General features: G+C 39.2%; 1 protein-coding gene and 2 long non-coding RNA genes across 7 annotated transcripts; 2 read left to right on the top strand and 1 right to left on the bottom strand.

Moving 5' to 3' along the window:
* Nucleotides 1-814: 814 nt before the first annotated feature.
* Nucleotides 815-26,024, bottom strand: LOC139774674 (serine/threonine-protein phosphatase 2A 56 kDa regulatory subunit gamma isoform). Of its 5 annotated transcripts, none has more exons than XM_071710089.1 (9): nt 25,983-26,024; nt 25,048-25,110; nt 10,898-11,072; nt 6,191-6,393; nt 5,421-5,815; nt 5,005-5,338; nt 4,721-4,939; nt 4,264-4,488; nt 815-4,156 (listed from the first exon to the last, which is right to left on the bottom strand). In XM_071710089.1, exons 1-9 carry the CDS (start codon nt 26,007-26,009, stop codon nt 4,007-4,009), a joined length of 1,791 nt encoding a protein of 596 aa, XP_071566190.1. In that variant the 5' UTR covers nt 26,010-26,024; the 3' UTR covers nt 815-4,006. The 5 variants fall into 5 exon arrangements, with proteins under 5 accessions (XP_071566190.1, XP_071566191.1, XP_071566193.1 ...); XM_071710090.1 differs by lacking the exon at nt 25,983-26,024 and adding an exon at nt 25,323-25,834; XM_071710092.1 differs by lacking the exons at nt 25,048-25,110; nt 25,983-26,024 and adding an exon at nt 16,601-16,773.
* LOC139774682 (uncharacterized) lies at nt 12,960-14,224 on the top strand. Its single transcript, XR_011718643.1, has 3 exons — nt 12,960-13,197; nt 13,494-13,654; nt 13,979-14,224. It is a non-coding gene; the product is annotated as an uncharacterized lncRNA (long non-coding RNA).
* On the top strand, nt 20,956-22,439 carry LOC139774681 (uncharacterized). The gene is made up of 2 exons (XR_011718642.1): nt 20,956-21,475; nt 21,821-22,439. It is a non-coding gene; the product is annotated as an uncharacterized lncRNA (long non-coding RNA).

Below are 26,024 nucleotides of genomic sequence, written 5' to 3'. Positions count from 1 at the left end.
CTCGGGGGAAAAACCCGTGACGAGATCGAATTCCCTCTTATGTATCTTCCTGATGTTTTGCAATTTGACCTCGCGATATCTTAACTTTCTATATAGCGCTTCGTAAATGAGAATCTATATATAAATTTGAATATCTGTAACCCTTTGACCGGCCGAAATTTTGAATATTTACTTTCTAGACCACTGCGGAAAATATGAAACCTAGACACCTCACCTCCTGCCCTAATTTCATCTAAACAGTTTTTAACAATTTATGTTTAGTGCATTATTTTATAAGTAAGAATATTAATTAATTAATTTCAATATGTTATTGTTTCATATTTTTACATTTCTATAAATACTGACATTCCAGATACAAGAAGTCCGGGCAACGCCGGGTAGTTTGAGTTAATTAAATAATAAAAATTAATAGTTTATTATTCAAACGTCTAATATTTTATATTAGAAACGCACTCATTAGAGGCGCATTATTTGTATCGTTGATCATTGAAATATTTCAATTGCATCTTCACGTTCTGTTCCTACACGTTAATTTTGTAAACATTTAAAAAAATTGAGATGTTGCCGATGCGTTAAATAATAGAATTCTAGGCCATTTTTCTATGAATATTTTACAAGTTATCAGCCATTTGCAAGTATCGCGTCGTAGAAAATATTTGCGACACATTGAAATGATTTTAAAAAATCCAGTTTTTCAATAATCTTTTGCACCTATACTCGATACCGCGTACGCCGCGTACGTTTCACACAATCGTCGATTCTACAAATTGTTACAATAACGCTAGAACGTTTCTCGATGTAAGAATGCATCTGCTTTTCTCGTAATCCTCTTTATTTACTATAAAACTATGTTTTTAACAAATTGCAGATACGTGTACGAAATATCATCGCTCAAATTCGATATTCGATCGCTCGAACGACATCCAAATGGAACGGATATAACGAAATTGCTCGTGGCCACGGAGAGGCGACGGATACTCTCTCTCTCTCTCGTGGATTCGTGATTACGCTCCATATAATGTCCGGTATAATAAGGATAGTTTAAATTAACATAAATTAATTTAAATATCACATAGAAAATCCTGTTACAATCGAGGTGCCCTCAGCGAAATTATGTCTGTAAAGGTTTTTACGTCTATGCGATACTGATATCTCTCCTCTCCTCCTTCCTCCGCCCCTCTCAATTCGGATTGCGGCACGGACATTGTACAATATTGCGACCGTGTGTCCATTTACATAGAGATCTTTTTTTTCTTTTTCAAAGAGTTCCATGTATACGTATTGCGCGCATCTGCCAAAAGTGATTACACACATACAATATACAGCTGTAAACTCGCTAGGAAAAATTCAATAAAAATCTGCATACATAAAAGTAGTTAAAAAAAAAAAAAAAAAAAATTATAAGTGTTCGCCTCTAAATCTTTATCGATAAATTCATGAACGTTACAGAAATTCCACGTATCCGGAAAATAAAAGAGAAATAAAATAACGTTCGAAAAGAGTTCGCGCTAAATTCTTCTAGCACAACGCTCGTCGAGAGACGAGCGTGTCTTTGGAACTGAAAAGGATGAATGCATTCAAAAATAATTATATTATTTACACGATATATGCAGGTACATGAAATGCAAACTGCGCACGACGAGGTCTCATCTTACCGCGTTTAAGTGGGTTTCAATCGAGGACTCTTGAAAGTCACGGGATGGAGAGCATTTTCTACTTCTATATTGCGTTTTCAGTCGAGATACTCCTGACTCCGATATCCGGCGACTCGAATTCAAAGATTAGGATCGGTATAATTTCAACGTATACATTATACAATATCCGCTGCAGACGCGCGAGCAGGAAGAAAGCCCATTCTCGCACGTTTGTGCTTGAAAATCTCTGTGTCTGATCAGATCTAGATCGATACAATTTACCGGCGAGTTCCAATTTCACACCGATCGTTGCGTTTCCATCGTCATCTTATCTAGAGACCATTTTTTGGATGCTCACAGCATCCAAAAAGCGTCGAGATCTAAATTCGGCAAAATTATACCGCTTCTAATCTCTATTTGGATTCCTTATTAAAAAAAAGATGTACGATCGCGGATGAAATATTCCTATAATGCTTTACGCATGATACGTATGAAAGAACTCCCACGGTACCATGCAAGATTAACGTCTTTATTACATTGAAACGATCCGGCAACTCTATATCCTCTTAATAACGGCGTTATTATTATTTATAGTAATATCATTATTACGATTAATTCCTTTCTTTTCCGGTCCTCTACGATTCGATTCCAGCTTTTACGGGCGTGCACATTCACATTCGCGGAGATTATCTGATTCGATGTCTTTTCGAGTTGCTGCATGCAGCGTATAAGAATTCTCGTCTTCTTTCTCTCTCCCTCTCTTTCTCTTTCCCTGACACGTGACGGTATTTTTTTTTCTAAGAAATGCATGATTTATTTATTATCGATCTAATTTGGGAAAAACGTAGATTTCCGGATAGACTAAACGGATTCAAGGCATTTTGCCACATGTACCAGCTACTACATTATTACTATTACCCTATTTTCGTCATTATTCGTCTTGTTACTATATAAAAATAATACAATAACTAATAATAATATTATATTTATACCACTAATTAATGATCAGTTAGCTGAAATGGCCATTCCTCTCTCTTTCGAATAGGAATAATTAATAAGTAAATAAACTTTAAATCTATCTCCGTAATTTTAATTTCTAATATTTAATATAAGTGCTTATCATATCTATGTTCAACAAGGTATCCTCGACAATTATTAACGTAACAACCTGCCAGCAGCGCAAGGACTAAATTGTATTTTAACCCTTCCCTCTTTCGTCTCTTCTTTTATTCCTCTCCCTCCTCTACCTCTGGGCCGCAACAGTATAATCTTTCAATTAATCTCAAGATCAATGAGTTAACAACACAACATGTTATGCAAGCATTACTGAAATTCTGTAATATCGATTATATTTGGCAAAGCGACATGTAAACTCGCTGCTTAATCTTGCTGTTCGTAGTGTATATAGGCCCCGCGCGGAGGCATATTCTTTTTTTTTTCCACAGGCATCTAGGCACAACAGATACAAAAGTAGTACACTCAGAAGTATCCAGATTTTCTCGTAGCAATCTATTATTTTTAAAATAGCACTATCATATACATCCTAAGATAACGCGCACACAGGCGTGTATTCTTCTCCTTCGTCTCGACTCATTTGTTTCTCCTCGTACTACAACGAGCCTGTAGTGTTAAAGCAAGTACGTATATATTTATATATGTATATATCATTTGCACATAAATGGAAACGCGTCGTTCGCAAGAATGTTAACACAACAAGCTCGCATAGCGCAATAGTATGGGTTACAACATCGAGAGGATACGTGTATATCTTGTGATCACATTCCCGTACATAACTCTCATCTGTATATAAAATCTCTTGTAGAATAGAATAGAACCAAATCCATTACAACCGTAGTATCCACAATGAAATCTCGTTTACGTACATTATCCATATATTATCTTATTGTTGAGACATAGCAGAGGGTAGCACTTCAAAGCGCTGATTCGGTGATGGCGATTCTATAAGTAATGTATTTAGGGCCCTTCTCGCTTATTATATGCGCGTTTTTTATAATGATGCTGTTACAGTTTCTCTCAACCGCAATGTTTTTCTTTCTTTCATAGTGAAGAAATAAATACAACGCATTTCTATAAAGAACGAGTTTTTTTTTCTGTAAGCTTCTACGAGTACCTATACACTCTGTCTTTGAATCGATATGCGGCGGGATAATAGGATTCTCCTTTCTTCTATAAAAAAAAGCAAATACGATGTGATATACATTGAGGTGATAATAACATCACTGATTTCGCACAGTGGGACTTTTAGCCAAATTAATCACGTTCTTATCGCCGTTTCCCCCCCAGAAAGAAAGCTAACTTCCGATGTTGCTACAGCAAAACAGAGGATACATGGGAAGGGGTTGTGGTAGAGACTAGCAATTATTGGGATCTGGCGGCGTAACAAGGTATTCATCGGCGCGTTTGTGGTCGGACAATGCCCGTATTGTGTACGAATCCTGCGGTAAATCGCTCTTTCTTCGTAAAAGCGGTTTCACTTTGTTCACGTTTGTCATTTTCTTCGCCTGTGTAACAAAACATTTATTTGAGACATCAGAATATCCGGTACGCTTTATATAACAGAGCATCGAAGTAAAAAAAAAAAACGATACCGATAAATATCAATTCATACCTCATTAGCTTTAGCTTCGATTTTCTCCAAGGTAAGCGGAGTTTGATCCGGGTCACCGTCTTCGTCAGGCGGTGAGTTATCTATGTGTTGTGATGATGTGTAAAATGTATTATTCGTTGTACCTTTATTTGCAATATTATAGTTTGGATGCCTCATCGCGAGCGCTTCCACGCGCATCCATGCTTCATCTCGCTCTCTCATGAGCTTTCGTTCTCTTTGACGCTCCTATGAAGTTTTAGATCAGAATATACGTGATAAATAAGACTAACATTTTTTTTTTGCAAAATCAAATTAACGTAGAGTTGTGTAGTTTTGAAATTATAATGTCGATTCATGTTAAACTCGTCAAAATATATTTATCATTTTCATTTAATGCTAAATACAGCCGGTTAATTTAGACATTCATTTACACAGTATACGCGTAATTGAAAATATAAATATCTGTCTGTAAATGTACCTGATAGTACTGTGTTGTACACTCGTCGAATACTTTTTGATTCATCTCCATGAAAAGTTTCAGGGCGTTGTAAATTAAACCGTGGATCGTCTTGTTCCAGTGATTGCGGGAGTTTCTATAAAAGGCTGGATACATAATCGGTAGGATGACAGAATAATTGTCCGATATCAAGGACATTATGTATTCATTATTCCAATAATAGAGAGCTCTTTCCGCCACCTGGAACAACAAGTGAGCACAAGTTAGACGTCGTACGAGACAAAATAACGAAATTGCGTACTTGCCTGGAAATGCGGTGATGATACGCATTTGGCTAATTGCCTGAACAACGGATCCATGACTTTCTGAAATTCAGCTGGTTCAATGACGTCCAAGATCTCTTCAAGCTCGTTCAAGAACATAACTTCTTTAGGGGAATGTGTTTTTGGCCAGAATTTCAGCAGATTTCTAATTACAGGTTCCGTCAACGACGGGTCCTTCTCCAGAAATTGAACGACGCAGTACGCTAGTTGTGGATGGTACACGGATAATGACTTAGCTTTATGCAAGGGTAACAGGACTTTTAACAAAAACACCTTGTGCTCTTCCTTTAATGGCAGAGCAAAGCCGTTTATAATACTGCAAAGGAAATGAATATCGATCAGTTGATCGGTCTTATAAATTTTAATGTGCATTACGTTCTTATTTAACTTATCGTTACCTTCCTAAAATTTCAAGTAGTTCTGCGATGCCGTTGTGATGTTCCGTCTCGTAAATAAATCGATAGAAAACATTATTGATCTGTTTCCTAATGTACGCCCTGAGCCCCAGGAATTTTCCATAAATCCTATGGAGGGTAGTCTTAAGGAAATCCCTCTCTCTCGGGTCCTCGGAGTCAAATAGCTCCAAGAGCTGCAGCACGAATTTTTGATCTATATAACGTCTCGCTATGGACGGTTGGAAGTCCTGCGACTCCAGCAGCCGTAAAAAGAATTCGTAGACGAGCTGCAAGTGCGGCCAAGCCGCCTCCAACGTCGGCTCATCCTCTTCCGGATCAAACTCCGCGCCATTAGGATTTGATGATGGGGGTAGCGTCCGGAATAAATTCACGGCGAACTGCAAGGATTTCCTTCTCGGTAAAATCTTTCAACTTTATTCCCTCGAGGCACTATTTTATTTAGATTATGTCTCGACACATATTTCATGTCTTCTTTGAAAATATAGAAACAATGTAAATGCTAAGAATATTCCTTATATTTTCATGTCACTGTCAACTTTATTATACTTTTTTCTAATACTATTTTTTTTTTATTACTTTGTCCGAAATAATATTTCATTAAAAAGTTCATCTCCATTATTATTTCAAAACTAATTTCTTAGCATTTACATAATCTCGTATTTCCAATCTATGAAAAGCTTTTACTTCATACAATTTGGAAGGTTTATTATGCTCTTACGTGTACACAGAATATATTAGAATGCCGTTCTTACCATGTTCACCGCTTCGGGATATATCGCTTCGGTAATAACGTTTTTGTTTTTGGTTACATACTCGACCATCTCGTGGAGGGCAGTGCGTTTTACCTCCTTCCATTTCAAATCCGACAACGGATCGGACTCGAAGTCGAAGAGGACGCAGCATTGCCGTAGCTTCTGTATAAAAAGTTCCTCCCGTTCGTTTCCCTGTTGTGTTTCTGGAATCAGATAGCCGGTGATTAATCGCGCGGCACTCGGCAGCTTGTACCTCAAGAAGTGAGAACGGTAATATTAATGCACCCATTAATCATATTAGCCCACAAGAATATCGATGCACGCCAATACGAAAGGGTACATACGAATGTATATCCTTTTTGCGCTACTCATTTTTTTTCTCTCGTTTGAATTATTTTGCTACAAATAGCTTTCCCACTTGCCTAACTGGCCTCCTTGACATTAGATGAGAAATGACCCTCGAACGAGTTAAATCTTTGAAATATATAATTTATGTTTATATATCAGCGTCAAGATGTTATCGATTACAAAGTTTTTATACTGATATGTAATAGACATATAATTTTAATTTTGTTATAAAGATATGTATATTCTGCATATAAATATGCAGAATATTAACATTTTCCCGATTTTGAAATGACTTTGTAATTTTCAGCAGAGGTCAAATCAATTTAATAAAGGATGTCCGATAAAAATGAGGGTATCCAGAATGTAATTTGCGACTGATAAAAATGCAGCACGCGATTAAAATCAATATTCTATTCGTTTCTTTGAAGACTCTGATTTGCACAGACAGTTATTTCAGATGTTAATCGACCTCCACTTCTTAATACTCGGCACGAAAAGCGTGCCGTCGTAGGATTGCCATTAGTTAATATATATACAAGCTATAACCGCTTGCGTCAGCAGCAGACTTTTGATTTTAAATCTTAAAAGAGCTCGGCTTTTTCCGATTAATTGAGTGGGTTCTGAAAGAAGATCGATAACGACCTTCAAAATATCGCGACTGCAACTGAGTGGCATTATTTATCGCTTGCTATTCCTAGCAGTCTCTGTAATAATAATAGAAGGAGTAGCGATTGCCGAATTCATCACGAGTCGACTATTTCATGGACATCATCCACGAACAATCAAATATCAAATACTAATATAAATTTTACAAAAATAAAAGAAACGCTAAATTAATCCTTCAATGATTTTATTTCGATATAATCCCTCGTTTAGTTAATATCAGAAAATCGGGTATGGAAAAAAGTGCATAGATTGGTTCTACAATAAATTCACGTGTGATAACGAAAGTTTAAGAGTTAATCGAATCTGTAAAAATGATTTGCAGAACTGATTTAAGCGACGGAGAGCTTTACCGATTAGCAGCGGTTGCAAAGGTTGATAGTGCAGCGCGAACGTCACCGGGTAACCCTTGCTCGAATCCTGGGGCAAGACCGTCGCCAAAGCAAGACCCTGATGAAAGCTGGGACTTTTGGGCAGAGCACCGCCCAGAGACGGGCCAATTCCACCCACGTGAACCATCGCGAAATATTGTGTTCAGTACCGATTTTACACTCGCACTTTATTCATCGACGAGTGTCTCTTCGAATGCTTCGAATTGCGCAGCACAGGTTCTGTTATTCACGTATCGTCTCGGTAACTTCTACAATTTACACTTTGAATTCACACACTCGAAAGGATCGGTTTTTTCCTGACGTCAAAATCGCGATCAATAATATTCCCTACTTCCGCGATTTCGCTCTTTTCAACATGAAGCTAGCTTAAAATTTCAATTATAAAACACTGATAATTTATTTAAATAGCAGTAAATCTCTATATCAAACAAACATCGTTTAACCGAATGTTCGATTGCAGAGAGTTTCTCATTTGAGAAATAAAAATAAACATTCCACGTAATGTTGGTGTATATATGACGGTTTACACAAACATATTTGAACAAGGTTTGTATACGATAATGATTTCCCTTAAATCAGCAATAGTCTAAATTCCGCAAACATGTAGAAATGCCGGTAAAACATAAACGTCTGTATAACTTTTCTTTCCTAAATTATCTAATTACTTATTCTCTATTGCATAAATCACATATGCATTTGAAAAATATTATATTAAAAGAAGAAAAAAATTATTGTATTAAAAATTATTTTCCACAATCGTCAATTTTCGCGGATTTTTCTTATGTCCTAATTATCAGGTAACTTTAAGTTCACTTATTCACAGCTTTGCCAATTTATACGGTCCCGGATTTACGGACTTAACCGGCTCGAACGGAAACCAATTTCCGGAGAATGTTTTTATTACATAACTCGCAATCATCCGCCAATTTACTCGGCGAAATGCGACGTATAACTTTATTAAGCTACGGCGATTGTCGGCCTTCGACAAGTCACTTTTACCGGCTTCCCACGTTATTTTCCGCATAGCATAGCGCGAAGGAAACGCGCGTGGTTTTACGCGTTTTGCCAAACCATGCAGAAACGTAACTGTACTTTTAATGCAAAGCAACGCGAATCGTCTGTTACGTTGCACAGTTGCGAGAAATATTTTCGCACAAAGCGAGTTTGATAGTTTAACGTAAGCAAATATAATATTAAATTATTGTATACATAAGTTTTATATATGCACAAATTAATACGTGCTAAATTATATGCGTGGAATTTGTTAGAAATATCGTTTTCTATTAATATAAATAAATCCAATTAACTTCCCGTATAAATATATTTAATATTATCTATATTTCTATAATGTATGAAAAGCATAATCAATACTTTATTCAAGTTAATGAAGCACTAAATAATCTGGTAACGACGAATCATTTAACTGTTATGATTCTAATCAGATTTTCAACTTATTATTTCTCGCAAAGTACACCACAATAAAATCGATTTTCTAAAATTGTATATATAAAAATTCTACGAATCTTCATTCTATACTCAATTCAATTCTACTACAATTCCATTGAAATTCCACGTATTTTAATTAAATCCATGATTCCGCATATAACGTACGAGCAGCGAATATTAAGATTTAAATAAACGTATTAAAAGCTCTTATATTATTTTTCACTAAATCCAAAACACGAGACTATTTTTCTAAAACTCACCACAATCTTTGTAAAAATCTCTTCAAGCTTAAAATTCACTAACTTTTATTTTCTCAAGTTTCTAAACCACAAGACTCGCCAATTTTCGACAGAAAGCCTTTTAATCAAAGGGATTTACTAACTTCTGATCGGAAAATTTTAATTTTTCAACTCATCGATTTAGAATTTTCCCCACTTCTTGTTCCGTTCAATATCCGTTACCCTTTTTAAACCGGTTATAAATTATTCGATCACCAAGCAAATCATTTTCATCAAGTATTTCCGATATTTTCTACGACATCCATCCGAAATAATTCACTTTTTCCAGATGAAGCTCCAGACGACCTCAAAGTTCTCCGAGCTTCGAGAGTCGGTCGCGCCCGCCCTTAACCGGATTTTCTCACGAATTCGCGATAACAACCCCCGCTGACACCGCCGGAGTCCGTCCGCCGTTAATTCCCGCAGTTGTTTAACGCTCGCAACAATCTGTTGCTTCGTCCGTGTCAATCGATCGGGTCGGGGAAGGCAAGGCTCTTCTCGGCCTTTCTCTCTTCGGGGTGTTCGCGCTGCGAAGCCACCCCCGTGAAACACCGGCGAGCACTAGCGGCGCGTTCTCGCGGGTCCCCGGAACCCGGTGACCGCGTTCGCGAGGGGCGGGAGGCGGCGAGAGGAGGGGGACCGGCGGGTGAGATTCGCCTAAGTGGCACCAGGTTCAACGAACTCGAGGGTCCTCGCCGGGATCTCGCGGGTCATTTCTCGATCGGTCACGGGGTCGATACAACCCCCCTCGCCGAGATTCTGTGCAGGTGGAGCCGCGGCCAGGTGGGGCCGCTCTCGCGACCGGGGGTGCCGGCGCGGGTGTTCGGGCGCTGGTCTCGGAGCGGTTGGAGGAGAGGGATCAGAAAGGGATGGCCGAAACGGGGACGGGAGGGTGAAAGGAGAGAGGGGGCGGAACTCCCGACTGTTTACGTTGTGGGAAAACGGGGAATCATGGAATCCGGGGCGCCTGCGCGACCCTCGTCGCACGCAATCGATAGACTCTGACGTAGGAGGTAGTCTCGCAACCTCGATTGACCGGCATTACATTGGGAAAGGGCAGGCGGACCAATTTGTCGTTGCCCTTCTCTCCTCTCCTCTCTTCTCCTCTTCTCGCTACTCTTCGCCGCTATCTTTTTCTTATCCAACTTTCCGCTGTTTGTTTTCTCATCGTTATACTTCTGCGCGTTCGATCTTTGTCCTGATCCAATCGTTCAATTATGACCGCTGTGTTATATGCGAACTAGTTTCTTGCATAATGATTTCTTTATGTTACTTGTTGATCAAGCCAATTCTAGATTGCAAGCTATTTGCAACAAAATGAGTATGACGTATACGTAAATATGCTAGAGATATGACATACTTCCTTCTTATTTTTATCACCAATGACACAAGTGTAAGAAACGTAAAAAATCGTTACCATTTTATTTGATCTAACAGGAATGGTAGCTATCAAGTGGGATTAATCTTATACTTTCGTATTGCAAAAAGAATTTCATTCATCTCAAGGACACATTGCCAAGTTTAGGATTAGCGGGCATATCTTACGACTTATGATATATATTTCTGGTTGAATGACTCACCGGACAACAGCGGCAATTTCTGCAGTTCCCGATTTTTCGATATGTTGAACCTCGAGCTGCTTTGCCGTTTATCCTTTTTGATTACGGGTCCACCGGGTTGATACTTGATTTTGTTGATAAGTGTAGGCGGAGGCGGTGCATTGCCCGCAGGAGGTCCCCCGGTCACCTTGTTTGCCTATGGTAGATAAAAAATATTATGACATAAAAAACTTGTAGATAATTAATGAATGGACAAAGTAATTATGATAAATTTTAGATAAAAAAACTATTATTCTTATTGATCATTTATAATAACTATTGATTATAAATGAAGAGCTCTTTCTGAAGTCAATGACATATGTGATTAAAATACTTATTTAAAACCTTTTTATAATTTTTATACATCCGCTTTTGTCATATTTTTTATAAATATAATGAATAACTTTTTATATATAAATAATGTCCAATCCATTCTCAATCGAGAATTAAGAAATCGCAATGTGTATTAAATCTAAATAGGAGTCTGTGATTAGTGTGCTTAATTCGACTCGGTTATAGGTGAAAGATCGATCATTCGTTCGCTGATCAGATTAATATTAAATAAATGGAACGCCAGGAAGCGATATAAACTTTCCACGATCTATGGCAAGATATACTCTCTATGCACGTTATGCGTGCAAAAACTGAACGTGATCTCTTCATCTCCTTATCAGGATTGGAAAACGGAATGCCCCAAGTTCACGCTCATGTCCTATATAATCCTTTTTGACCAATAAAAAATTAATTTCTTTCTTAATAAAAATTTCGGAGCACAAATAATATTTCTCAGATATAATAAATTGGAAGTATAAAGGAACTTTCAATAAATAAAATTTTCCAGATCCACAATGCATAGTCTCTAATTAAGTAGTTTTAAATAACTTTAAAGTAATTAAGCGTTTCATTGGTAAGACATTTAATATTGAATACCTCGTGAATACTAATTGTAAGAACTAGAAACAAGCAATGCTCGTTGTAACATATTTTTTAATTCTTTAGTGCAAATTTAAACAAGAATAATTTATTTATGTCAAGAATTGTCCAAAATTAGAAAACTATGATTTACTTACTAGAATTTTTAGATATTGGAAAATGGATGAGAGAATATTGATCTATTAATTTCATTTCACGTAAAATATATACTTCAACGAGAATTCTAATTAAATGTAACATTGTAGTGTAAGGAAGAATGACCCTTCATAATCTCACTATATAAAACATGTATGTGTTGCATACATGATTGTTAATCACTTGACTTGCTGAGCGATAGACGCGGCCGTGAACATCGCGAAAAAAAAAACACGTAAACGAACAGAGCGTTTTATAATCATCTTCGATCACAGTTAAGTAGGTTATTCGAATGAGGAAAGTTGTGGGCAGAAATGCTTTGGTTTATCTGCTTTGGACTGCGGTTAAGTCGGCCGAACAAGTGAACCACATTGGCGTCTCATTATGAATCCAATCAGATCCCCTTCTTCTCGCTTTATTATACAAACCGACCAACTAGTTACGCGAGCTTTCATCATTTACTTTCTCGATCGTTCCGCTTTCGGAGTTTTCGCGCCTAACGTCGAATGTCTAATTAGCAATTACCGACTTTTTCAACGGTGTTCTATATCGGCTGTATCGGTAATCGAGAGACCAGACGAAAGAGTTCCTTAACGCAAATTTAAAGTAATTTGATCAAAAAGTTGACATCGAGAATCAGAGAACTATGACCTATAAAAATTTTCAGATATCGGAAAACGTAAATTACGAAATTAATTTATAATTAAATTTTATGTAAAATATATTCTTCGACGAGAGTTCACTTCGGAGCTCGTTCGTCGAAATATCTAACGTTGAATGCATGATAAAACATTGCGTAATCAATAACGCATCTGCGCAGTATGACAGGTAATACACATACGCAAGTCAAACGTATTCTAAAGAGGTGTAGAGAGTAAAACGGAATGTGTGTCCGCAGATTGCGGATAAAAATAGATGTAAGACACGATCTGATGAACTATTACGAAGCTGCCGTCACTCGTCGTCGCGTCGTCGGTCTGTGTTTTCATGTTGCCGGTCGCTGTATCTTCAGAAGAATATGCGCATGCGATCACGTACCGCTTGATAAACAAAGTTGACGATCCTATACATCGCCTCCCAGCGAGACCCAGTATTTACTATTGTTCCGAGAGAGCTTAAAAAGTCCATAAAACGCGCGACATAAACGTGCGATAATGCGGAAGTGGTTTCGCGGAATTGTCTCGCGCGACAAAGAGATTTAACAAACTCAAAAGGTGATTTTATAAAAATATTGTTTTCAAAAATAATGATATATTACAAATATATTACAAATTAAAAATATTAAATTAGATATATATCTCTCTCTTATTAAAATATAATAATGTATTATAAAATATATTACAAATTAAAAATATATCCCCACTAACAAATCCAAGGTCACGTTCATAATATAATAATTTTTATAGCATTGATCTTCAATAATACAGAGTATATTGAAAACTGTTCTACTTTTGCAGCGTGTATTACATTTTGAAGTAAATTAATTTTTGTCAATTGATCGGCTTTGCAGCGCATTATGGCTTATAACGAATACTTTTACGCGGCGAAAGGTCGGTCAGTGTTGAAGTTCACGGTCAAAGATCATCAACTATTGCAGCTCTTGTTCTACCAAGAATTTCCGCCTGAGGGACCAAGAGACGTGTAACATGCATTTCTTTCATCTTCCTAATGGTATTTCTCTCATTCATCAGAAGTCATTCATTATTTTGAATGAATGTGATGTGGTAACAGTAACGATAAAAGAGAGTGATTACGTGCGAAGTACATATACCGTTTAATATACAGTTGCCCTGTTTTTAACGAAATGATTCAAATTCTAGTTTCTCAATGTCTATTTTTTGTCTCGTTAAGCTACCGTTAGATTCACCCTCTTTTAAAAGTATTAATTTTTATAAGTATTAATTTTTTAAATTAAATATACATTAAACTTGATATAATAAGCATGATATTCATAGAGCTATAATTCGCGGAATTAAAAACCTATATTTATTTCAGGATTCACGTAATCACTGTTGAAAATACAAGTTGCAATACGTATTAATTTCCTCTGAAATATTTTTAATATTTTCACATATATAAAAATGTGTGTGAAATATATGCGAAATGGGTATAAAAAATAAAGTAATAAAAATATGTAACATATGCTGAAACAGTAGTACTAAAAAATTAAAAGATTATTGTTATAATAAAGTCAACGTTTAATTATAAGTCGAATTTAATAAATCCGAATTTCACGTTGTATGTATTCTTTTAATTTAATTTATCAGTCTATAAACAAAGGTTAATAAGAGTTAAGAAAGTCATTGATCTTCGCACCGAAAGGCTCACTGATTGTAACGCGATAATTTTTGATATTTTCTAACTTGAACACGTTCAGTGTATTATACTTTTATATGTCATTTAGAATTATGACGATACTCTATATCGCTACAAAATTAATGCGCATTCGATACTGATCGTACGCAGTTATCTATAAACGTTTTATTTTGCGCAATCGAAACTATGTGCTGAAAAGCTGTCCTATCTTTAGTTATCGTATCGGTCACATCTGATAAATATACGCTGATAAATCGCCCGTTAAATTGCGCGAGCAAGGGCAAAATAAAAGAATTATCTTCTTGGAAAGAAATTCAAGATAGCACTTTGATACTTGATAATGTCAAATGGTATTAAAGTAGGAAGTTCAGGCGATTATTGTAATGAAGTCGCGTAAATAAAAAGTGACAGTTCCCAACGTTGCGCGAATATTAAATAAAACAATAAAATGCTAATTGATGTACGAATTACGTGTTTAATCGTGACGAAGAAAGTAGTAAACAACTGCTATGTACAGTTAATATCTTGCGTGAAAAAGTATTTATTCCTATAAAACGTGTATCATATCAAAAGATAAAAGTTTTTATTCACACATGATCACGAATCGATATAGTTAAACTAATCGCACGATGACAACGCCAAGATATCCACAGAAAATATCAAGTTCTTCCAAATTTTATAAGCTTTTTCCAGATTCAGCCTTCGGTTCTTCGCTTTACAATCACATATACGACAAATTCATGTAAGGACGCAACATTTAACTTTATTGAATATTTGATAAGAGAACGCATCTCGTCCGAAACCGGTGCTGTGAGAAACCTGCCTTTTTCCTGAACACGTTCCCGAAGGCGAGCCCGCTCAACGTCTGCATTTTACTCTGCATACCAGCGGGCGACTTCCGGAACAGCGATCGGCCCAGGAAGGACATTCACTATCGGCACAGGGCGGCAGCCAGCCGCGGCAGGAAAAACGGTCTCGCGGCGTCGCGGCGCAACATGATTCTCGCATTCGCGGATCACTCCCTTCTCACGGGACGAAGAGGATCTCAATCACACAGCCGTCGAACAGCCGATCCACTTCACGACGTACTACCGGGAATATCCGCTTTCTTCCCGCCGGCACCTGAGAGCGCATCCCCGAATGCATGCCTGAGAATATCCGCGCGAAATAACTCGAGGAACGTGCCGGGAATTTTTTCCGTTTCAGGTCTAAAGTGTCAAACCGATTTTCCCGTCATTCAAGCGCATCAGCCTGATATCTCGCGGAAAGGTTTTCTCCGGAAAAAAAGAAGAAAAGAAAAAGAAAAAAATCGAGAAAGACTTAGATTATACGCTCGTAGACGAAAAGTCGACTCTCAAGCTACAATCCTCACTCGATCTAGGACATTCGTGGCGTCACAATATTGTCGTAAAAGTATACTTGTCGTAAAAGTTCGGGCTCGGTGATCGACGAGATAAACTATTTCAGCGATTAATAAGTGAGATAATAAGCGGCACGTGTGCACGCGCGCGCGCGCGATCTATTTGCACAACAACGACAGATACCCCCTCCCCTGCCCCGCGACCAATTTACGCGCGAAAAGGCGGACGGGTGTATAAAAATAAGCCGGTGGAAACGAAGTATATCTGGGCGCGAGAAGTGGCCCTCCCCCTTATCCAAGATTAGGAAAAGCAGCCGCCCGCCGCACGCTGCCCGCAAGTCTCTATACTGGCGCTTCGGCATACGCGAAGTATTTTAGTCGACAATCGAAAATGACGAGAGAGTAAATATTATCTTTCTGTCGCTTGGCCGTCACGCGATGTTTTGTAACTCAATACTCCCGAGTACCCATCTTTAAAAAGAAGCCTAGACGTGACGTAACTCTTTGCAGTTAACACCGATAACGTATCGCTACATTTTTCAAGAATTCCATTTTTCATATTGAACGTCCTCCCCCTGGATTCTCTGTATCGCGTTGTTGTCGAATAAATTATCCAAGATTACAAGTCGTATCAACGCATTATATTGCATTATTAATCGTAACTTGATATTCATAATTACGTAACATTGTATAGTTGCACGGTTTTTAATTTACTTCCTTTATTCAGCGTAATTCTGCAAGTTTGCGAGTCATATCTTCCGCGATCGTGAACAAAAGCACATATATATTGCGGCAGATAAACAACTTTCGCAACGATAGAGCTGTCTCACCTGCGGGATCGAGTGTTATTTATCTCTCATACATAAAACATCGACTAACTCGTGAGCGGCTCCGTGTCGAACGCAAAAGAGATCGCGCGAGTCGCGAAAAGCGGGCGTTACCTCAGAGCCTCGTGGAACACGGGAGAATTCGCGGCATCCGCGCGGCGAGGGGATATAAATATTCTCCACGCGGATGTCCAGCGCGGAATATTCTCGTGGAGGAGATCTCCGATCTGAGTCTGAGTTCGCGCGACGACGACGACGACGACGACGACGACGACGCAGCACTCGGGGATCGCACTACTCGCGGACGCGTCGCAAAGGAGGAACGTCACCTCTTCGTCCGGTTTTCGTCCGAGAAATCGCCGACGACACTGTTTTCTCTCGCGCGCGCGATCGCGAGAGAGAGTCCCTCCGGGCGAGAACTCGCCTGTCGCGATGCCAGCGGCCGAGAGACAGAAAGAGAGGGAGAGAGTGAGAGAGAGAGAGAAAAAGAGAGAGAAAAAAATAGATAGACAAGACGTCGCGTAAGCGGAGGCGAGAGACGCGAAGCGACAGCGTCACCGACGTCGCGACGCCAAAGATCGTCCGAGAGGCGCTTCGCGGAGTCGAAGTCGGAGTCGGAGTTGGAGACGGCAACGGCGACGGCGACGAGAGCGCACTGTCAGAGGCGAGCGGCAGGCGTGCACTCGTGACCGAGAATCGCAGCAGCCAGCCACTTGCGACACTCTCGTGTACACACACCGCAGGTTTTGGCGAGCGCGATCGGCTCTCGCGGCACGTCGTCGCCGCCGCCGCCGCCGCCGTCCGATCGACGCCGATCGTTCAAGGCCACTACGTACGACCTTAACCCTCACGCTAATTACGAGATATTACGTTTCATCTCTTCGGCGCACATGCACGGATAGCCGATCGCGAGTTCTTCCCCGACGTTTCCGTTATACGATCGGCATGAGAGGTTGGGAGAGATTTTGCTCCTGGACCAACCGCAAGCTCTCTGGACAGCGTAGGTGGGCCACGGAAAATTTTGGGACAAAACGCCTCTCACGTTATCAAATGACATAACTACTTAATATTCGGAAAACATTAAAACTTGAAGATGCATATATAGAAATATAACCAGTTTTAAGATTTCTCGAGTTTTATATTAAAAACAAGGATTTATTTTTATGTTATTTAAAAATACAAAGTTAAAAAATGTTTAAATTTATTTTTACTTTGTTTAAAAGCTCTTTTTTAAAGCGGCCTTTTCAAATTTGTTGGAATATTTGTCATGATAATAATTGCCAATAAACGGTTGACATGCATCTTTATCCGTGCGATATATTGTTGCACAATATTAACAGAAATACATGTCGATAGAGCAATTATGAACGCGGCGAGGTCCTTTGTCCACGCCGGGCTCGCTTCCCTGTCATACTTTATTTCCTAACAATGATGATAAAGCGGCTTTAGGCGCCGCGTGACGAAACGACAATGCCCGGTTACTATTTCTGAATACCTGTGGGAGGTGCAACGTATGCACGCGTCGTGCATGCGAAAGCCATGCAGGAACCGCCGACTTGTCGTAGTCACATGCGCGGTTATTAACATGCGACAAAGGCGTCACATATTTTGTCACATATTTTGTCAAGAGACATCCAATTGTTATTACTTATTGAGCCCAATTCGAATTCTTCCTATCTATAACACGCGACGGGATTTTAATCTTGAACGTGTAACGCAAGAGATTTCTAAACGTATCTTAAACAACAATTTTTAAAATTTTTGTTTCATAAAATAAAATAATATATAATGAGAGACAGAAATATATGAGAAGCGTCGCAATCCAAAAAACATAAAATTGTACATAAATAATTGTCAAAATGGTCACAAATTAAATAATTTAACTTGTTTAAATGTAAAACAGAATTAACCCTCCATCTGTATACGTTTTTTTTAATGTATACGTGAGTCTGTCACGTTTAACGCTATTTTTCCTTACCTCAAAGTATTTAGAAAAATCTGAAAAAATTCACAAAACATCTATCTACATTGTAGTTGACGATTTTATAGTTATTTTGATAATCATCGTTTATTTAATATTTTCTGGCAGGCTTGCAAGTTTTACAATTACGAGCAGACATTATTTTGGCTCAAACGTCGTAAACCCACGTATACAGACGGAGGGTTAAGTGTCATCTGACAAGACGACTAAACGATCGGTTACTATATTTATAAGCAAAATGGACGTCCACGCAAAAACAACGATAACCCACATCTCTATGTAAATAATCTTGTAATCTATCATCCATTTGATCCATTTAAATCCATCTATCCGTGCGATCCATCTGAAATTCTCGCGTAAGGTGTCTGTAATAGTTGTGTTGTTTCTGCTTGTTATCGATCACTTCGTCATAATGCATTTCATAATTCAGCCGTGCATCGGGAAGAAGCTAATTTTGTTTTACAATTTTACCTTACAAATTTTCTTAAATATTGTATGTGTTGGAGCTTTTCTTGTATCTCACATAATCAAACTCGACCCAGGAAAAACACTAAACAATTCTGTCGTCACAGCGCATACATTATTCGACACGCATTAATTTCCCTTTATTAATAACATCCTCTCCATTGTTAAAAGTCTTTGCGTAAAAAAAGACGATTGTTAAAAGCGGTTCGTTATAAATGTGTTGTTTCGCAGAGATTAACGCTTGCTAATGAAGATTACTGTCCGATATCCGGATATCGCGGCGTCAGCCGTACGAGTTCTTCCCGGTTATTCGACGGGAATTTACGGAGCATCGCTCTATCATTTCCTGGACATCGTGCATCGTGCATCGTGCCCGGCGATCGTCCGTAAATCGATTATCGCGATTCTTTGACATCGCGCCACGGCCTATCCGCAATTTGTCATCGCGTTACGGTGTGACGTGTGCTAAACCGGCGGCCCATTATCGCACGTCAATCTAACGAATAATCGTGTATATAAGCGGCCGCGTTATATATCGCGGCACGGAAGTCGATTGCGGTTTCACGGGAAGCATAACTTTTCGTCGACCTGACGCTACAGTTATGCCGGCCGTGGCCTATTTTCGGAAACGATCGCGGAATTCCAAGGTGAAAATATGCTGTTACACGAGTGACGCCTCACACGGATCATCGCCCTTCCGCGCGGCCCTTAAATGTGTATCTATGTCGACACTCCCACGCTCGAGCTCTTACGTATTTTATGAATTTATTCTCAGGCGGTTAGTCAATTTTTAATCGTCATATCGGAAAAATAATTTAAACCTCTCAGTCCCTTCCGTTGAATGAAGCTCGAGTCGCCGTAATGGACGAAATTTGTACGTTCTAGGTACTTGTCTATGCGTCAAATATTTTTCTATGAGTTTTTCCTAATAAATTTTTTATATTTGGCATCTATAGTATAATAAAAATCTCAGATCAGCCCATTTTTCCTCTGGGACTGACATTAAATTAATTTCTTCGTGATTACTCTTTTAAATCCTAAATCCGAAATCCTTAAAAAAGAGCACCTCACACACGCAAGTGTATTATCTGCCTCTTGAACGTGACCCCAAAATCTTACGCTATTTCGAGCATAACTCTGGCAATTCCTCTTTTACTTGTCGACTCTCTCGCTACAAAATCTCGCAACTTTCGAAAAAGGCCGTAGCTAATTTCGCGCACCTGGACCCTTCGGTAGGCCGCCGAAAAAGCTGTCGACGCGAGAGACACGGAGGTGCCATGGAATGCACCATCGGTATTCACTATTATTAGCACGCTTTCTATTTGCACGTCGCTCGAAATAAAGAGAGAAAGAGAGAGAGAGAGACACACAGACAGACACAGTTCTCCACCGCATGGCTGGTTTTATCGGGTAGGCGGGACAACCAACGAGATTTTTTGTGTGATCTCATTAACGAGAGCGTTGCACACGCCGCAAGGAAAGAATTCACAGTCCCCCGAAAATAAGCACGGCGCGACGGAAAGTCACATGCTTTCGCCACGTCCGAAATTCCGATCGGTTCCCTCGTCGACGTGATATCTTGCAAGGCAAATGTTATCTCTATCCCGATTTCGACTAAAATATCCAGCCACGAATAATCACCGAGTTAAAAATGATCGGATGATGGCTGCCGTTAACGTAATTAAAGAGACATCTTCATATTGAACGCGAAGAAAATCGAAGAAATGTTAAATTATATATAATCACAGTTACCTTCGCTAGAATTTACGTTATTATTGCCGCTTGTATATGTTGTATTTTATTTATATTATCACGCTGCGTAGCCTTGTCGACGCTATTTACGTCCATTTCTACCAATGCAGGTTAACTTTAGTCTCGATTTAACTCACTTTTTACCCTTTTCTAGTTTTAAAAGTTAGACAAAAATAAAAAGCGAGTTTAAACCGAGATTAAAGTTAATCTGCATCGGCGGAAATGGACATTAGTTGCGTAGCGTGGAAATTTTCGGCCTCGCCCCGCAAAATTACGCGTAAAAGCGCCACGACAAAACGGCGGTCGTGTGTACACATATCGGTCCAACGCATATATATATATATATATATATATATATATATATGCGATATACAAAGTGTTCGTGCTAATGCGCGGCGCAAATTGCATCACTTCGAACGAACGTACAAATGCGATTTCCACTCTAGCGCATCGCGGTCGCATCGCTTCGAGGGAGAAAGAGAGCTCTCCGTCGTATAATTTTTCCTGCGACACTTATTTTAGAAATATGTCGTGTCACGTGTGCGCGACCGTCGACGTCGTCAGAAGTCGGCCAACGCTGCCAAAAGAAAGAAAGAAATAAGTATCGCGCGCGTACGTGTACGTACCCGAACTGGCCGTTGACAAAATTCGTGTCTCAATAACCAGAGCATGCGAGCCTTTAACTTTTTCGCACGCATCTCACACTCACAGTTCAAGTTTGACATGATCACGTGGCGACGAATGCGGCGTCAAACGATAGCACAAGGATCCACAAGAACGTGCGCACGCAGGTACGTGTGTACATACGTACGTTTGCGTCGTGCGTGTGTGTGTATGTGTAACATGTTTGGCATCGGATCAATGCGTGCTTCATGCCATTGATTGCCTCTGTATAATCATCGACGGGAGAAGTGAAAGGGGGAGAAAAGTTCGATAGATCTATATCGGGAAGATTCTGCAATTATTTAAGATGCAGATCCTTTTTTGGAAATCCTCGTCGACTTCCTCGGGATTGCTTATTCATCGGCGATCGATCTGTGACAAGCGTTATTATTTTGATAAATGAGTAATTACGTTGTTTAAATAACATATCGTAAAAATAAAGTAGAGTAAAAAGAGCGCGATCTTGGTTTCAGGATCTTCACAGCTGAACAGAATGAGCGAGGCGAAACCACGTATGTTAACGATGCAAATAAACATTTACGTAACGCCACGTTATCGTTACGTGCGTAAAATTAACATGCGACATTGATCCTATCGATATATCGATGAGATACGAAACGTCAAATTAATGCGCGATCGGAGATAAACTTAATGTTAATAGAAATTATGCTAACGAATTATGCAAAGAGGTTTTCCTGCGCAGCTGAATTTTCATAGAGGAAGAGCGCAACTTAATTCCGAAATTATTATTCTGCATAAAAATTTGCATCATATCACTGATACCAGAATAAAAAATTCAAGATGTTAATTTGTTAATAAAATATGATTCAATTCAAAAAACGCAATTTGTTACGGTATTAAGTTATGGTATTAAAAAAAATCATGTAAATGTGCTAATGTTGAAAGTTGAAAAATTATTTATATATTAAAATTATATAGATTAAAGCTGCATTTTCGATAGATTGCATATAAAATGCTGAAATGAGTTGAAACTAAATTTACGACATAAATGAAATGTTATGACAGTAATAAATATATTTATTTCACTAACTAATGGCATTAGACTGCCACGAGGAAATAATTAATGCCTAATTGCCTTTGTTTTTATCGTACCTGCCTAGTGCCTATTTGTATCAATACGTATGAGTGGCCGTGCCTTTTTGTAACATTATACGGCGTTCGTTACGAATCGAGATGGACAAAAGTCGATCACTTAATCAATGGGTCTGTTTTCTATTGTTGAACTGGCTGCACTAGTTCAGAGTTTATCTTTTTTACTACACACATTGGAAGGAAAAAGATAAACTCTCAACTAGTGCAGCCAGTTCAGCAACAGAAAACAGACTCTATGTTCTACGATTTTTTTTGTTAAAAAATAGATTAAGTTTTAGATTTTGTAAATTCCTATATTGATAATGTTTTGGTTCGATGCTATTAAATTTTGTTATTAGATTTTATTAACTTTATTGACACATGGCGAACATGTAAAATTATTCGATTAATATGATATATGTAGTAATATGATATGTATATTCCTTTTAAATTTCTTAATACTTGTTCTCTCAATTATTGTATCTGAGTCACTATTTAAAATGACTTTGACAAAATCCCGATTAATTTAATGGACATTAAATGGAAAGTTAACTTATCAAAAAATATCTACAATATTTTATTACTATGGATAGGATTATTAATTTTTTGTTACACTGAACTTTAACGTAAAAAAAAAAAAGGTTTAAATTGAAAGCAACGAATTATACAATTGGAAATTTTGCTATAATCTAATTGAATGAATCACGAATTATAGGTCAATCAAATTTTGGTCAAAGCTGTTTTTAAATTTTGTTTGTTTAATATTAAATAGCTATAAAAATAAAAATTACGAGTTAGTCGATTATTATTAATGTTTTAGAGATATTGTCCGATTGTGAAAAATCGTTATTTTTTGAAATTGATTATTTGGATGTCAACATTGTCCGTCCTTAGTTATAAGCTTCGTTAGCGTTGTAGGTGCGCCATCTAGCCCGGAATTGTTTCAACCCCGACGCGATAACTTTCGTTATCTGACTGCTCGACGAATAATGCTCGCGGTTAAATCGCTCATTGAACGATATCAATCATAAGTGCCTCGCTGCAAGCACAATACATTTCTAGCTTTAGCCGCTAACTAAATGTATTTATCGCCCTACAGTAAGAAACTATACCAAACACGAGAGAGAAATGCGGCGACAAAAATACTCTATCGCTATATTAAAAAAATATATAATAAGATTCATAATATAAAAACAATCTAGAAAATCTAGTCATTCTTCTCGCTAATTATTTTTGGATAAATATCAAGATTATCTTTTTGATACGATGAAATGTACCTGATTAGGATGGTATCTGTTTAAGGAATAGCAGCAAAATAATTGTTAATTCGATATAAGCTTAATTAACTATATTAAGAATACAATACTTCTGTCATCGTGCCACTGTGGTATTTGAAAAAGATACCATATCAAATTTGCAGCAAATTGAAGTACAAGGATGAGTCATTCACAATTTGCTACTTCTAATCAATGGCTTACATTCTTCATTAGAACATGAAGGAAGTTATATAACTAAAAAAAAAAACGAAATATATATTACAGATATCATATTTGTTAAATCGTACACGATATTCAACGCGTACAGTATGTTATATAACTAAAAAATGAAATATATATCTATATATATATATATATATAACAGATATCATATTTGTTAAATTATACAAGATATTCAACGCGTACAGTACGATTGTATTTCACGTCTATTTTAATCTCCACATTTTGCGTGAATCATATTCCGTATTTATAAACTATAAAGCATCCGTGAAAGAAAATAGATTTCGACCACGAAACTGTCTTTCTCTTTCGCTTCCTGCATTCACATTGTCACACTCCAGACTGATAAATTATATTTCTTTGAAGTGATGTTATCTATAACACAACAGTACACTATTATATTTATAATATTGGTTATATAAATATTCTTTCACAATCAATAATCACAGCCATATAGAAGTTGCAAATCATATTAATACAAATTATATAAACAGCACGTAGTATGGAAATCGATGAATCTATCAGTGCAGAGAACAAAGTACGCTGTTATTTCTTGAAAACGGCACAGCACATGCTCCGACAATCAATGTACTACAAAGATAGCCTAGTTATAGAGATAAATTTCTTCCGATTTCTTCTCTCTCCAACGGACCTGCTTTACAATTCTTTATAAAGCAGGTTCCGTTGAATTCTTTATAATTTATAATTCTTTAAATTCACGAGACGCCAAGTATCCGGAATCCAAGCGTCCGACGCATCCGGTGCATACGCACGCGACGTACTCGCGTCCGCGGTAGCGGACATAAAGCAAGTAAAAGATGCAAGATGTCGGGTCGGCCATGCGGCCGACCTGTCACCGTTGGAGTTCGCCGGAATGCGTTTTCCCGTCGGTGCGCCCCGTTAAAACGGGGACAGTGCGTTGCGCGAAGTCGCACGCGGCGGCTCGTGGACACTGACAATCCGTGATGACAGGAGGAGTGACACGCACGCACGCACGCACGCACGCACACACGCACACACTCTCACACTCTCTCTCTCTCTTTCTCGCGGCGAGACGGGAGAGAGACGGTGGGAGAAAGAGAGAGCGAGAGAGAGGGACAATATAACCTCACCTCGTCAACGGCGTCGACGTCCTTGCCATTCTTCGTCTTCTCCTTGCCGCTCTTCGCCGTCTCCTGGAACAGAAGCGGAGTGAGTGCCGGGCGGTGTTGAACTCCCGGCGCGTTCGCACTCGCGACTCGTTTGTAACGCGCGGGGTTACCAGATATCGAATTCGCGAGAAAGGAGGAGAAAGAGAGAGAGCGTGACAGCGGGAGAGCGCGTCGGTGAGAACGCACACGGGGTTCTCGAGAGAGAGAGAGAGAGATTCGAGAGAAGGTTAAAATACCATTGCGCTCGTTCCGGGCGCGCGGCCGAGTGAGCAGCAGCAGCACGCGTCTCCGTCGTCCCCGTCGTCGCCGCCGTCGTCGTCGTCGTAGCCGTCGGTGAGAGAGGCGAGCCGTAAAGCAAAGCACGAGAGCACGAGCCGATCGCGCAACGCGCGCGCGATTAATCCTGGTCGGTGGCGAGAATAGCCGAACTCGAACGGCCAGCAGCGCACGACGTCCCGACGTCGGCCAGAGAGTCGCGCGGAAAACAGAGAGGGCGGTCGGTCTCGGGCTTCGGCTTTCGGCTCGGTCTCGTGCGCGCGCGCGCGCGGGCGCGCAGTGCGCGCACGCGGGCGACTCGGAAATCGGGATCGGGTCAAGAAACCGGAGTCACGCTACATCCTCTCCTCGGGTGGCTGAGGAGATCCGCCCGCCGGGGTTGTTCCCCCTCGATCTCCCTCGCCGTCTTCCGACGCTCCTCTCTCCTCTCTCTCTCTCTTCCCCCCGCTCCGTCTCGCTCTTTCTCGTTATTCCTTTCTCTCTTTTCCTTCCTTCCTATATTCTTCTCGGTCTCGCGCACACCGTCGCCACCCGGATAGGACGAGCGGGTTCCGCGCGCGCACGATAAACGACAAAACAACCGCGACGGAGACGACGTCCGACTATCGCAGCGGACGTACCTTGTCCTTCCTCAACCGGTTCGGCATTTTATCGCCGGTGTC

The sequence above is a fragment of the Temnothorax nylanderi genome, unplaced genomic scaffold (assembly GCF_030848795.1).
Source record: "Temnothorax nylanderi isolate EJ_2023f unplaced genomic scaffold, tnyl_v1.0 TNYL_tig0085_pilon, whole genome shotgun sequence".
In the NCBI taxonomy this organism is placed as follows: domain Eukaryota; kingdom Metazoa; phylum Arthropoda; class Insecta; order Hymenoptera; family Formicidae; genus Temnothorax; species Temnothorax nylanderi.
This window is presented reverse-complemented; position numbering and strand designations above follow the sequence as displayed.